Source organism: Tachypleus tridentatus, chromosome 10, assembly GCF_004210375.1.
Source record: "Tachypleus tridentatus isolate NWPU-2018 chromosome 10, ASM421037v1, whole genome shotgun sequence".
Classification (NCBI taxonomy): domain Eukaryota; kingdom Metazoa; phylum Arthropoda; class Merostomata; order Xiphosura; family Limulidae; genus Tachypleus; species Tachypleus tridentatus.
In genome coordinates, this window is record NC_134834.1 from 154,765,845 (window position 1) to 154,778,291 (window position 12,447).

The following is a 12,447-nucleotide window of genomic DNA, read 5'->3' on the forward strand; positions in this document are numbered from 1 at the left end:
TCCATCTTGTGAACAATTGCATTGGTGTTTCTATGCCGCTTAGAAAACGAGAAATACCCATCTACGTGAGCGCTGATTGGCTGACAAGCACTGATGACATAACTATGGATTCCCCCATGTACCCAGTAGGAGAAGCACCGCACTCAAACTATTGGTAGACGTTGGAGATACAAATATTTATTTTTTCAAGCAGCCATGTGGACTGTCTTTTATTTATTATCAAATTAATTTATATCTCACTAGAAATTTTTTCACCCGTTTCAAGCCCTGGGGGAACAATTTATCACTATTCTATAGGCCTATGTAATATATAGTAATTTGGGAGTTTCAACAAGTCGTAATATTTGTCTGTATGAGCATATAGTTGTAATATATACACCAAAATCGTAATGATTGGCATCTCTAATAATGTATATACACATATAAATGAGATTTTATTGCAATTTATGAAATATTAATCCACTGAAACACAGCCAGGACAGCTCAGTTTTATACTATTGGATACAGTAACAAGTGCACACCCACCACATCAGTTGTAACTTTTATCATGTTAGCAACCAATGGCTGAAAGGTCAATATAATAAAAATAATCAATTAAATAAATGTATAATGTTACGACATTTAAGCTGTTCACACTAAACATTTGTTTGAGTTATAATCTGTGATCATTCTAGAAAGAAAAGCATTATTTATATTTCCCGTTTTTTTTATGGTGGTTACAAGATCAAATCTACTAAACATGTACAGAGATTATGATTCTATAGTGAAAATAACAAATTTAAAGTTTGTTTGTTTTTTGTTTAAATAATTTTATATTTGAAGGTAAGGTTGTGTTATAAAGATTTCATGTAAAATTTGAAATTTTCTGATACATAATAGTATTTTAAACCTGAAACTAAAAATTAGTCTGAATGTTGGATAATCAACATTTTGAAAGACATATTTTATAAGAAAATTCTAATACGCAATTCAAAAACATGATATTTGGTAAGGTTCATGAATAACCTACAAAATTTTGTAAACATGTGCTTACATTATCTAAAATCATAATATAATTACTCTTTTGGATACAAGCTGGGTTAATTCCATCTAACCCATAATAAAAGTGTTAAGAGGTCTAAAAAGAGGATGTTAGCATTTTGGATGATGGCTGTACTTTTATTTTTCAAATTCTGATCTTACAAAATACTAGCAATAAGTTGAATTTCTTGAAGGAAACCAGTGACAAATTTCAGAGACGATCACTGAAAAGTGTGATATAATACAGTAGTTTCAGTGTTCAATTATATATAATCTGATATATTTTAAATACAAGTATTTTTGTTATATTTGAAATCTGAAATTGAGGCACAAAATCATGGTCTAAATTTGTAATAATAAAGAATGCATCAAAATATGAGTGCTTATGGTAGAAAGTCCACAATATGAGTGTGAAGATTTCATTAGCAATGTAGTCAATGCAGATGATGAGTTTTTATGGTAAATCAATTAGTAATACACTTAGGTAGACTGGTATATGTCTAAGAGAACAAAATGATTTTTGTGTATATAGATACAGTTCAAGAAATTTTATTTTATCTAAGTAACTTTATTCACATTTCTTCATCTGAATCCGATTCTTCTTGAAGAGCATCCTGTAAAAAAGAAAACATACACCCACAATTACTGTTACATATGTCCACACATGTGAGAAAAATCTCAACCTTTTGTTCACTAGAAAAACCAAAACACAAAAACAAGTCTAAATATCTTAGGATTGGGAAATAAGTAAAAAAAAATATTTTCTAAGCAATCCAGTTTTAAATTTAATTTTAATTCTACCTTGATTGAAGTCCAAATAAATAATTATTCTAATTATCATTATGGCAATAAAAGAAAGTACTTCTAAGAACAGTTCATAAAGTTCTGTTTTACTTTTAATCAGACACCTTATCACTTTTGTCATTTTTTCTTACATGCTACTCACCTTAGCATATTTCTCAGCTTCATCAAACAGATCTTTTGGTACAAATTTATGTATTCCTCCAGTTTCTGAAAATTAAAAATGTTTTCAGTAGCCACTACATTTCTTTTGTGTGTTACAATAGTGAGTAACATACATCAACCTTTCTAACCAGAATCCAAGTACTAACTAAAACTATCCTTTTTATCAACTAGTTTCATATGTCTAGTGCACTGCATTAACTGTTTGTTTGTTCAGTCACAAAATATTACTAACCATTAGCCATCTATAATTCTGAAGTGATAGACTGATCAAATGATTCTTGGGCAACTCTTTTTCAGCAATGAATAGTGGAGTTGACCATTGTACTACAATGCTCCCATGACTAAAAAATTAAGCATGTTCAGTGATGGAATTCAAATCTGTGATCCACCGATCGTATGTCAAGTGCTCCAATCATCAGGTTATGTCAAGCCATCTATAGTAACTGAACAAACAAAAAGTAAATCTATACACCATCTTAGCTTCCAGAGTAAGTATATTACCAAATGATTAGTACATTTATGAAAAAAGTAGAAAATCTTCAAAATTAATTTACTTAAAATGTGCTATAATATGGTTTGCATTTAGTAATGAAGTATAATTAGTGGTAGAGTTTTCAGTGAATATTAAAAAAAAAAGTTTTCCTATAAGGTGACTCAAAAGTAAAAGACCATTAAGGACACGTTTAGAAAAAACATTTCCTGACAGTAATCTCTACGCATATAACACAAAGGTAATGAAAATGAAATGAGTCCATTCACTGAGCTATCTTAATAAAAACAGCTGCAGCAACTACTATACTAATGTGGAAAAATTAATTCATGACCTAGTCTTAGTATTTTTGAGCCACCCAGTATATTTAGTTGAATATCTTTAGATCTCATGTATAAGAGTTTGGATTTTTTTTCTTTCTTTCTGAAAAGACATTTTTACAGCACTGATGTTTATTCTCAGCTGCTTTAGAAGTAAATGAAAACTTGATGAAATTGTTAAAATTCAGGTGCAAGTAAAGTGCCTTTGGCTAATTAAATTTCTAGTACAAATTTCTAAAGATCATTGATATAAAATTTTTAATTTCATGGTTAAATTTAAAACTCATGAATGTTCAGGCCAAGATGTTTTTTAGAAACAACGTAACAAATGGCACAAACTTTAATTTTTTGAAATACGAAATTTAAATATAATTGAAGAACGTTTAGTAACAATGGTAGTAAATAATTCATGCATTATTTCAAGTACTTGTTTTAGATATTAAAAATAATATCCCTTCTGAACAATGATTAGTAATAAAAATAGTACCCTAAAAATACTTTACCTGTTCCAACCCAACTGAGTTCAAGTTCAAAGGTTTTATCTTTAATTTCATCATGGATGACATATATACTGTATAAAAATATCAGAACATTGTGCATGTTAGTACATATTTTTAAAACTCAAACTACCATGAGTATCTACATTTTAAGACTCTTACAATGTTGACTTATTTAATAACTGATACATTTTACAGGTTTAGAATTTTTCTAAAACAAACATTGCATATTGGTTATGCAAATGAGTTAAAAACTTAGTTGAGATTGTATGTCTTTCTCAGTGCCAGTTGTATATTTAGTCATGGCTGAGCAGGTCATGGTATAACTTTTGAGTTGTTTTTTTTCTTTTCTTTTCACATACAAACTTTCAGCTCATAACTCTGTTACCTCTTAACTGATCTGAGATCTAATTACAGTTTTTGACTCAAGAGATCCAATCCTTTGTGTTGATGTATCTGACCATGTCCAAGGACTCATTTACTTAATTTATTCTACTTCTGCCTAAAAGAATTTTAATTTGAGAGTAGGCTGGTAGAGATCTTGAGTAATAAAATTGAATTGGGTACATGCACACCCCATGCTTGATATTGCTCACTCACAAAAATATAGTTAATAAAAATGAAAACAAGGGTCTTGTAGAGTAGTTTACTCTGATCCTACCTAGAAGAATTTCAAGTGTTGGGGCTATTGAGGATTCCCTCTTGTTTTTATTTCACTGCTTAACTTTCACCACTGGTCGATGCTATGTCACCACGTTTGGCTTGCATTCAAAATTTTATTGAACTACTATTTTATAATTTTATGTCAATATATTTAGAGTCAAACTGTAGAGTATAATTCAAACTTTAATGTTACGTACAAGTTAATTTCTTACTTTAAAAGTAACTATTAAAATAACATTTAAATATAGATTTTAGCAAGTTGCATGGTATGCTGAATGTAGCAATTTAAAATTGGGTGTTTATGATGTTAAAATACTAGGTCTATAGTTTTCTATAAATTAGGAAATCAAATTACTAATATTGACAAGCTAAAATATATAATAAAAACCTTGCATCTTTTTATTATTTTAAGATATGGCTTATGTACTGAATCAAACAAGGTGACTCCATTCAACTTTTTCCATTTTTTGGAATGGTCCCTCACATACACTTACTTCACAATATAACATGCTTAAAATGTCCCCAGAGTAGTTTTCTCAACCATTTTAATCTGTGAAAAAGCTACCATGTTCTTTCAAACCAAGTTTTTAAGCAGGTAAGTTGTGACTTTAGTCTGCTCAAAGTTTCATATATTTTATAAAATCTAAATACATCAGTTACCAAGCTTAATATATTATAGTGGAATTCTATGGTATCAGTTAGTTATTCAACTGCATATATATAAAACCTAAAATAAATTCTGTTTAATATCCTCCACATGTGTAATATTAAAAGCAATAACCAAGTACAAAGGTTGTAGCAAGAAGAGAATTGTTTATTTTTGTCCTATATTTTAAGAACAAGTTTAATAATTTATTTCTAAATAGTAGTAATCTATATACATATATAATGTATAATAATTGAAATGTGACTGTATACTACAAAATACTACTACACTAAAACACTGGGAAGACTAAAGGTCAGTTCATTATTACTGGATACGTAAATGAGTGCACGTGCACTGCATCCATGCAAGATATGTAATGTTAAGGCTAAGTCAAAACAGCATTATGAGACTTAGCTACTTAAACTAAACATTTGTATTTTTGTGTTATAACATGTAGTAATTCTAGCATGAAAACAGCATAGTTTATATTTATTTCCTAATTCTTTATTATAGTTACAAGGTTGGTTAAGTAACAGACTCCCACACAGAGTATAGAAAATAACAAAATATAAAAGTCTAGCTGTAAACAAATGTTTGAAATGTATTTAGAAGGTTTTAGAGATTGTGCAAATAATAGTTGAGATTTTTGGGTCTATTAGTGGTTTCTTTAATTATAACAAAATCATTTCACTCACATTAGTAACAAAACATTTATTTTCAGAAACAAATCTTTAGTAAAAATATTATATAAAAATCAGATTTTTCGTATACAAAATACTTGTAATATTTACTAAAAGTCTACCAAATTTTGTAAAGATGCACATGGCTGTATCAAAAGTTATAATGCAAATACTTAACATGTGCAAATGTGTAAACAATCTTCTGTATATTATGCTGAGCCTGTAGTGAAAAAGTTAATAAACAAATACTCATTACAAAAATAAAATTAGAACTAGGAATAACTACCTTATCATACATACAATATTATGACTTGTATAACCTGATATAGTACAAACAACAATTTATTTGCAGAAATGATTATCTATATAATATTCCTAAGTCAGGACAAAGATAAAGGAGAGTCATACTTAACTAAATATTTTAGTGTTAAACACAAGAAAAGTATCTACAAATACTTACATTTTTGCAGCTTCTTTTACAAGCTCTCTACATGTCATTTCTTTCACCTGTAAATTAAAAGTATAAACATGCTTTCTAACCATGTTCACATCGTATTACTTCTAAATATTTTATTTTTGTGCTTCTTTTATAGCAGTAACTATCAGACCCAGGTGTGTTTAAAAGATATGCCTTTGATTCTTAGTTTATTATTATTACTTTGCAAAACAACACAAAATTGGATAAAACAGTATGAAACTTCAGAAGATATCTCTACATGTGTCTTCTGCAAATAAAATGTTATATTTGTACAAATGTGCAGTTTTGAACTTTTGGTAATATTTTATACTGAAATTCTTACTTTTGTTGGAGATTTTAATGACTGGTTTTATGTCCCCCATACATTCTTTTAAACTTTTATAAAACTAAATTTCATCTGTGTTTTTGATTAAAAACAACACTGCACGTAGTTTCATCATTTACATGATTTTTAATATAACTTTGTATGAAACCAAATTATAACCAAGCTGACTTTGTTTATTAATTGTTAATTAGAAGGTTTCATTCAATATACGTAATCAGCTTTAAACCCATTTTATTTTCATTTACATTTTGGTTATTTTCTCTATTCATTCAAGTGGTGACTTAAGTTAGTAAGGCCTAACACAGCAGCTTTGTAAGCAAAATGAAACCTCATACAGCTAACTGAAATATGAACTTCCTAAGCCTACATAATCATCATTTTATTTTCTGTTATACTTCAACATCATTACTCAAGTGAAATATGAAATGTAAAACAAGCCTAAAAGAATCAGGACTGTAATTGTATCAAAAATTGCTTAAAAGCATTTATTAGCAACAAATCACAATGTTTTTATCATTTTGTTTCAACCTCCTCAGAACTCTAAACCACATTAGCTTATACAGCTGACAAAAATTGGGAAAAAGAGCTTTCATTACATGTTTAGATCACCAGCCTAAGGCTCCTTGACTCTAAAATATATGGCCATTTACCATACACCATGACTATCAAGGTTGAGAACCAGTAACTGACTAAAAGCTGATGCAGCTAAACTTGTCTTAAAATGACAAGGATATATTACCACCATTTTGTTCAAAAGCATTATGCTCAGCAAAAATTTAGGAAATTTACAATCAATAATTTTCTTTGGGCATACTGAAATCAGTCCAAAATGTCAGATTGTTTTGTTTATAGACAGAATAGTGTATACTTTTTAAATAATTTCAACTCTGATATATTTTTTATTTTAATGTGTGAAATAAAAATAAGCTTAACAGTTTTTAATCAATAGTGAATTTTCTCATTTGAAGCACAATGCACCTATCCAGGCATGACAGATGCCTAAAATGACATTTTAGCCTATTACTCCTTATCAAGTGGTCTCTTATAATTTCCACACTAATGAAATTATATTAATACTTTTTACCTGTGACTCTTTTGTATACAGTGTGTAAAATATTCTAAAAGAAATGCATGGAGTTTTATGCAATATTTAATATTTCAACATTTTTAAATTTAAGTAGAACCGTTTAAATTACAATTTAATTAGGAAGGTGGCATAGATAACTTGCATTAGTATTAATTCAAATAATGTTTCAACATTACTTCCACTTTGAAACCTACGTACATGTTAGTTTGTTTACTAAAAAGGCTATTTAGTTTTATTATATTGCTTGAACAGTATTTTAATATGCTAATTTCACAGTATAACATTGTGTGTGTTATACTCAAGTATGGTAGAAAAAAATTCACTTTGTAATAATATAACTAATCAATACAATTTAAAAGAGAAAATCTGATCAGAGACTTTCTGTAGGGAGAACATAACCCAAATAACAATATAATCACATTACACATACTTTTTATATTTACTTTGAAATTAATTTCAACATGCAGTAACTAGAGAAACATTGAATATATTGGTAAGGTGAAAAAGATGCTTCATGGATGTGTTTGTCATAATTATAGTACTCCACAGTAGGAATGGGCCAGATGTGCAATACAAATTAATATCTGAAACACACTGAAAGCAACATGTGAACAAAACTATAAGCATTGTACACAACTGAGTAGTAAACAAACCAAGTGCAGAGTAGTTGATTGGTTGGTTTAGTGTTTCATAATGCAAAGTAACTAGGTTATCTGTGCCAAACATCTGGTAACAAGTTAAATTATTAAAATTCATAAAAGGAAATTAAGGTAAAACAAGGCAAAGTTTAATTCTTAAATTAAAAACATAAATAGCATTAAATCTAATTTTTACATCTAGTCTACAGTGGTAAGAGAAAAACTACAGTAACACAAGTTGTAAAGGACTTTCTGTAGCATAACTGTAATTATCATAACTCGCCTAGATGACAAAAAGGTATGTTCAAAAATCATTAGTCACTTGAAGTTGGCCTTTTCAGTCCTGGTTTTGAGTTATTTGACGTTATGGCCATCTTCAGAAAGTAATGTAAGTTTTTAAAGACTTGTAGCAAAATGTTAATTATTATAACTTGCCAGGAAGACTAATGGGTAGTTCAAACAGCAGCATTAGTCACATGAAGTTGGCCTTTCCAATCCTTGTTTTGATTTAATTGACATAATGCTATTTTCTATTTTTAAATCAAACTTGATGTATTTTGATTCTCAAAAGGGAACCACATTAAAAAAGATCTATTGTATAAATTAAAAAAAACAAAAACAAATAGCATTAAAAAGATTAATGGCCTTTAAAAAACTAAAAGCTTTTCTTAGGTGAACAGTGTCACCATCACCAATAACACTGTTTAACATTATGAATAAACTTTGGGACAAAACATGTTTAAAATGGTGCTGTTGATGAGAGTTGTAACAATGACAAGACAGTAAAATGTGGTTTATTGTGACCTGAGTATTACACAGACAACACACTGATGCTTCAGTCCCAAATAAGAGAAAACGATGAGTTAAAAAACTGTGACCAACGTGTAGTCCAGTTAGAACAACTTCCTCTTTCCGATCCTTACAGAAGCAAGACAGCTGAAGTCCAATAGAGGGTTTTATTTGGAAAAGCCTGTTTTCACATTGTTCACTCCAAGCTGACTGTCAACTGGCATGGAGCCAAGCCCTGAATACAGGACCATGGTCCTTGTATGAAACTAGCACAGCAGTGACAATGCCAGAGCAGACAGATTTAGCTGTGGTGTTCGCAAGCCCATTCCCGTGAATACAAACATGGGCATTAACGATCCTTTCTAACATTTTACAGAGGCAGCTCATCAAAGCAATTGGACAATAGTTTGAAGGAATCTTGGGATCCTTCCCATGATTAGAAAAAAGTAGGGCTATTGCTAGGCATCAGGAAAAACATTCTCCTGCCAGATCCAGTTAAAACAATCAGAAGAATAGCAAAAGAAGCAGGAGATAGATGGCACAGCATTTCATAATATACATCATCAGGTCCATCCAGTATACTGCCAGACTAATAAAGGGCCAGTTTGAGTTCCACCAGTGTAAAGGGACGATTATAGTAATAAAAATAATCAGCTCGAAAGAAAAGAGGTGATTGCTCTGCTCGAGTCTTGATGGCTAAAAAGGCGGAGAAAGAAGCAAAAGTGCCAGATACCTGGTAAAAGCTTTCACCTAGAGTATTGGCGATGCTCCAGGTATCAGCTACTACTTCCTGGCCTTCAGAGAAAAAGATTGTGAGGGGGACAGAATTATATTATCCACTGACCTTTTGAATCTTGTCCCATATGACTATGAAACTGGTGGTAGAAGGTAAGATGGTTAAGAACTTAATCCAAAAGTTCTTCTGGCTTTGACACCTTACCCACTAAACAAGTGCACAGGCCTGCTGGAAAGCGATGAGGTGCGAGAGTGTAGGGTACCTATAAAAAGTATCTCAGGCCCATTTTTGAGCCTTCTGTGCCGTCTGGCAGACAGGATTCCATCATGAACAAAGATACTGTAGAAAATGTGTCAAGGTTTTAGGAATACATTCAGCAGTTGTATAATACAGTCAGTTACTGCTGTCACACAGTCATCTATTGATGGCTTACAGATGATGGCAGGATCAAATTCTGAGAGAGCAATGAAAAAGGGTCAGTTTGCTTGATCCAGCTTCCACCGAGGCATGCGGGTCGGGTGGCATCAACCGCGGCCAGTCTCTCTCAAAATTATAGGAAAATATCACTGTCTCATGGGTTATTGTCAACCCTCTATGAAAAGTGGGAGAATAGTGAAGTGGAGTGAATTGAGAGATGATAAGCAGTAAAGGACTGACTAGGCACAGAAAAATAAGTATAAAAACCAGTATTGAAAAGAGAAAGGTTGTGATCAGAGAGCATACGCTCTACTGATCAACCCCTCCCAACAATATCAGCACTTCCCCAAAGGGGATGGTCCCCCAGGATTAAAAAGGGAGACAGCAACTGTTCAATGAGAGTATCAAAGTCTGATTGATCATCAGTCTCTCCAGGTGACAGGTAGAGAGAACAAATAGTGATGGTACGACTCAAGGAAACATGGATGGCTACAGCCTCCAAGGGTGTGTCGAGTGGCAAAGATAAGGTGGGCACATGCTGATCAACCAGCACTGCCACCCCACCATGCACTCATCCATCACACAGCCAGTCATTTCTATACAAAGAAAACTGCCATAAGGTGATTGTATTGGCAGGTTTCAGAAATGTTTCCTGTAAGGAAAGACATACAGGATGGTAGGAAGGAATCAGTGCTTTGATGTCTTCCAGAGTAGAACGTAAACCTTGACAGTTCCATTGTATCAAGATGGGCATCTTTATTTGTGTAAGCAAATTGGGTGGAGAACCCTTCTGTTTATGACCACATCTTTTTTCTTAATTGTCTTTATTCGAACAAGATCTGTCGACCTCCATGGATCCTGCCCTGGGTCGATTGGGCTGGTTTTTGTTGTTGGAAGAGGATTCCAGTGACTGAGGATGTGAACAAATGATCATTTTGCATCTTGGGGTAGGAGAAGAAAATGTACCCAAGGAAATTCCTGTACCCAGAACCAAAGGAAGTAGATCTTGGGGTCTGGTGGAATGAATATTAGGTACAGATAGGGGTGTTGAAGTTGATTCATCAACATTTTTAATGATGGAGGTCAAAAGACTTTTTATATGGTTTGAAAACAATTCTTTTGGAGGCACAGAAAGATCCGTCTGCACTCCCACTGTAGTAGAGGAACAAAGTGCAGCAGCATAGTCCAAGATGAAGTGGTGGACAGCAAGTTTGGAGCCTCATGGTAAGTAATTTTTTGAATCATTTTCAAGTGCTGCACCTCTTTCTTACAACCATTTAGGGCAAGAACAGAAGTAGGTCTGGTGAGAGCCATTGCAATTGATGCAATGAGGACCCATTTCACAGTCATAGACATTGTGGTCCTTGCCACTGCAACGAGTACACTTCAAGGAACCATGACACGATATCTTCAATTGACCGAACCACTAACACTAGAAACATCTGAGTAGGTATGGAATGTATGGCCTCATCCTGCAATTACTATAACCTGCCTTGATAGTGGTAGGTGGATGAAGTGATGTAAATGTCAGAATGAGGACACTGGTTGGCATCATAATTTCATCTTTGTAAGTGGAGAAACGCCACACTGTAGAAACTCCTTGGGTGGAGAAACCAGTGAGAATCTCTGACTCAGGGATGTTCTTCAAATCCCTCTCAATAATAACTCCTCATGACAAATTCAAAGTAGCATGAAGTGCAACCTCAATAGGTATATCCCCAATGGCCTTTAAATGCAAGAGGAGTTCACTGTGTTGAGGTGTGGCTGTTTCCACCATATTTCACCAGAGCAAAGCTTCTTTACTGACTTTGTAGAGCCAGCAAGTCCCCTCTGAATGAAAAAGGGAGACATTTGCCCTAAAGATTTGTTTGAAAAAGAATGTAGTACAAGAAAACGAGGTACAGGCATTACAGAATCTTGAAGACATGAACGTTTACCTATGGACTGTTTTTTTCACTATTTTACTTAAGTTTTTATTTGGAGGATCCATAATGAAAAAGAATATTTTGGTGCCCACTGACCCCACCCACCATAGAGCCCTACAAGGGGATGCACTACAGTGTCAAAACAAGGATACTGCAGCAATGCCAGGGTTTTGTGAGCATTATACCCAAACGCCAGCATCAGATACAATGTGTACAAAACCTATTGAGAACATCTACCACTAGTACTTGGCTGACCCTAGCCCAAGTGGACCAGCTGACTGACCCTAGGAGGGCTGTTCCAAGGCCACCCATACACAGGATTGGACCCCTCAACCACCAGGATCCTCTCTTCCCCTTGACAGGTCACCATGCAGAGCAAACATGTGGATGGATGTTTAAATCCTAGAGGAAGTAAACTGAAAAAACAGAACTTTCCCAGGGAGGTCCCCCTCACCACGTACAGGAATCCACACCAAGGGGCAAGTGCAGATTAACCAGCCACCAAAGCACTTGAGAAAGTCAGTTGTGTAACAGTTATAATTTTCCTATATTATATTGAAAATGTATTTCCTACAGATACTTACCTCCTTTTGCATATAAAGTTCTTCTTGTTCAGTAGTGCCTTCTATGTGCTTTTTTTTTAATGCATGTGTGACTCTCTCTATTCAATTCTACTTAACTACCACTTTTAATTTGGGTAGAAAATTGAAGCACCAGTTTTAGAGAAGAGGCAAGTACCCATCAGAAAAACATTTTCAATGAGGAAAAGT

At 33.0% G+C, this 12,447-nt stretch overlaps 1 protein-coding gene across 2 annotated transcripts in view; it reads right to left on the reverse strand.

Moving 5' to 3' along the window:
* Positions 1-1,137: 1,137 nt before the first annotated feature.
* Positions 1,138-12,447, reverse strand: part of Prosalpha7 (proteasome alpha7 subunit) — a 29,965-nt gene continuing 18,655 nt past the window's right edge. For both annotated transcript variants that reach the window (XM_076464666.1, XM_076464665.1), the window contains 4 exons: positions 5,743-5,789; positions 3,300-3,367; positions 1,967-2,031; positions 1,138-1,634 (listed from right to left, as the gene is read on the reverse strand). In XM_076464666.1, coding sequence (XP_076320781.1) covers positions 1,593-1,634; positions 1,967-2,031; positions 3,300-3,367; positions 5,743-5,789 — 222 coding nt within the window. In that variant the 3' untranslated portion in view covers positions 1,138-1,592. The remainder of the gene's footprint in view (positions 1,635-1,966; positions 2,032-3,299; positions 3,368-5,742; positions 5,790-12,447) is intronic.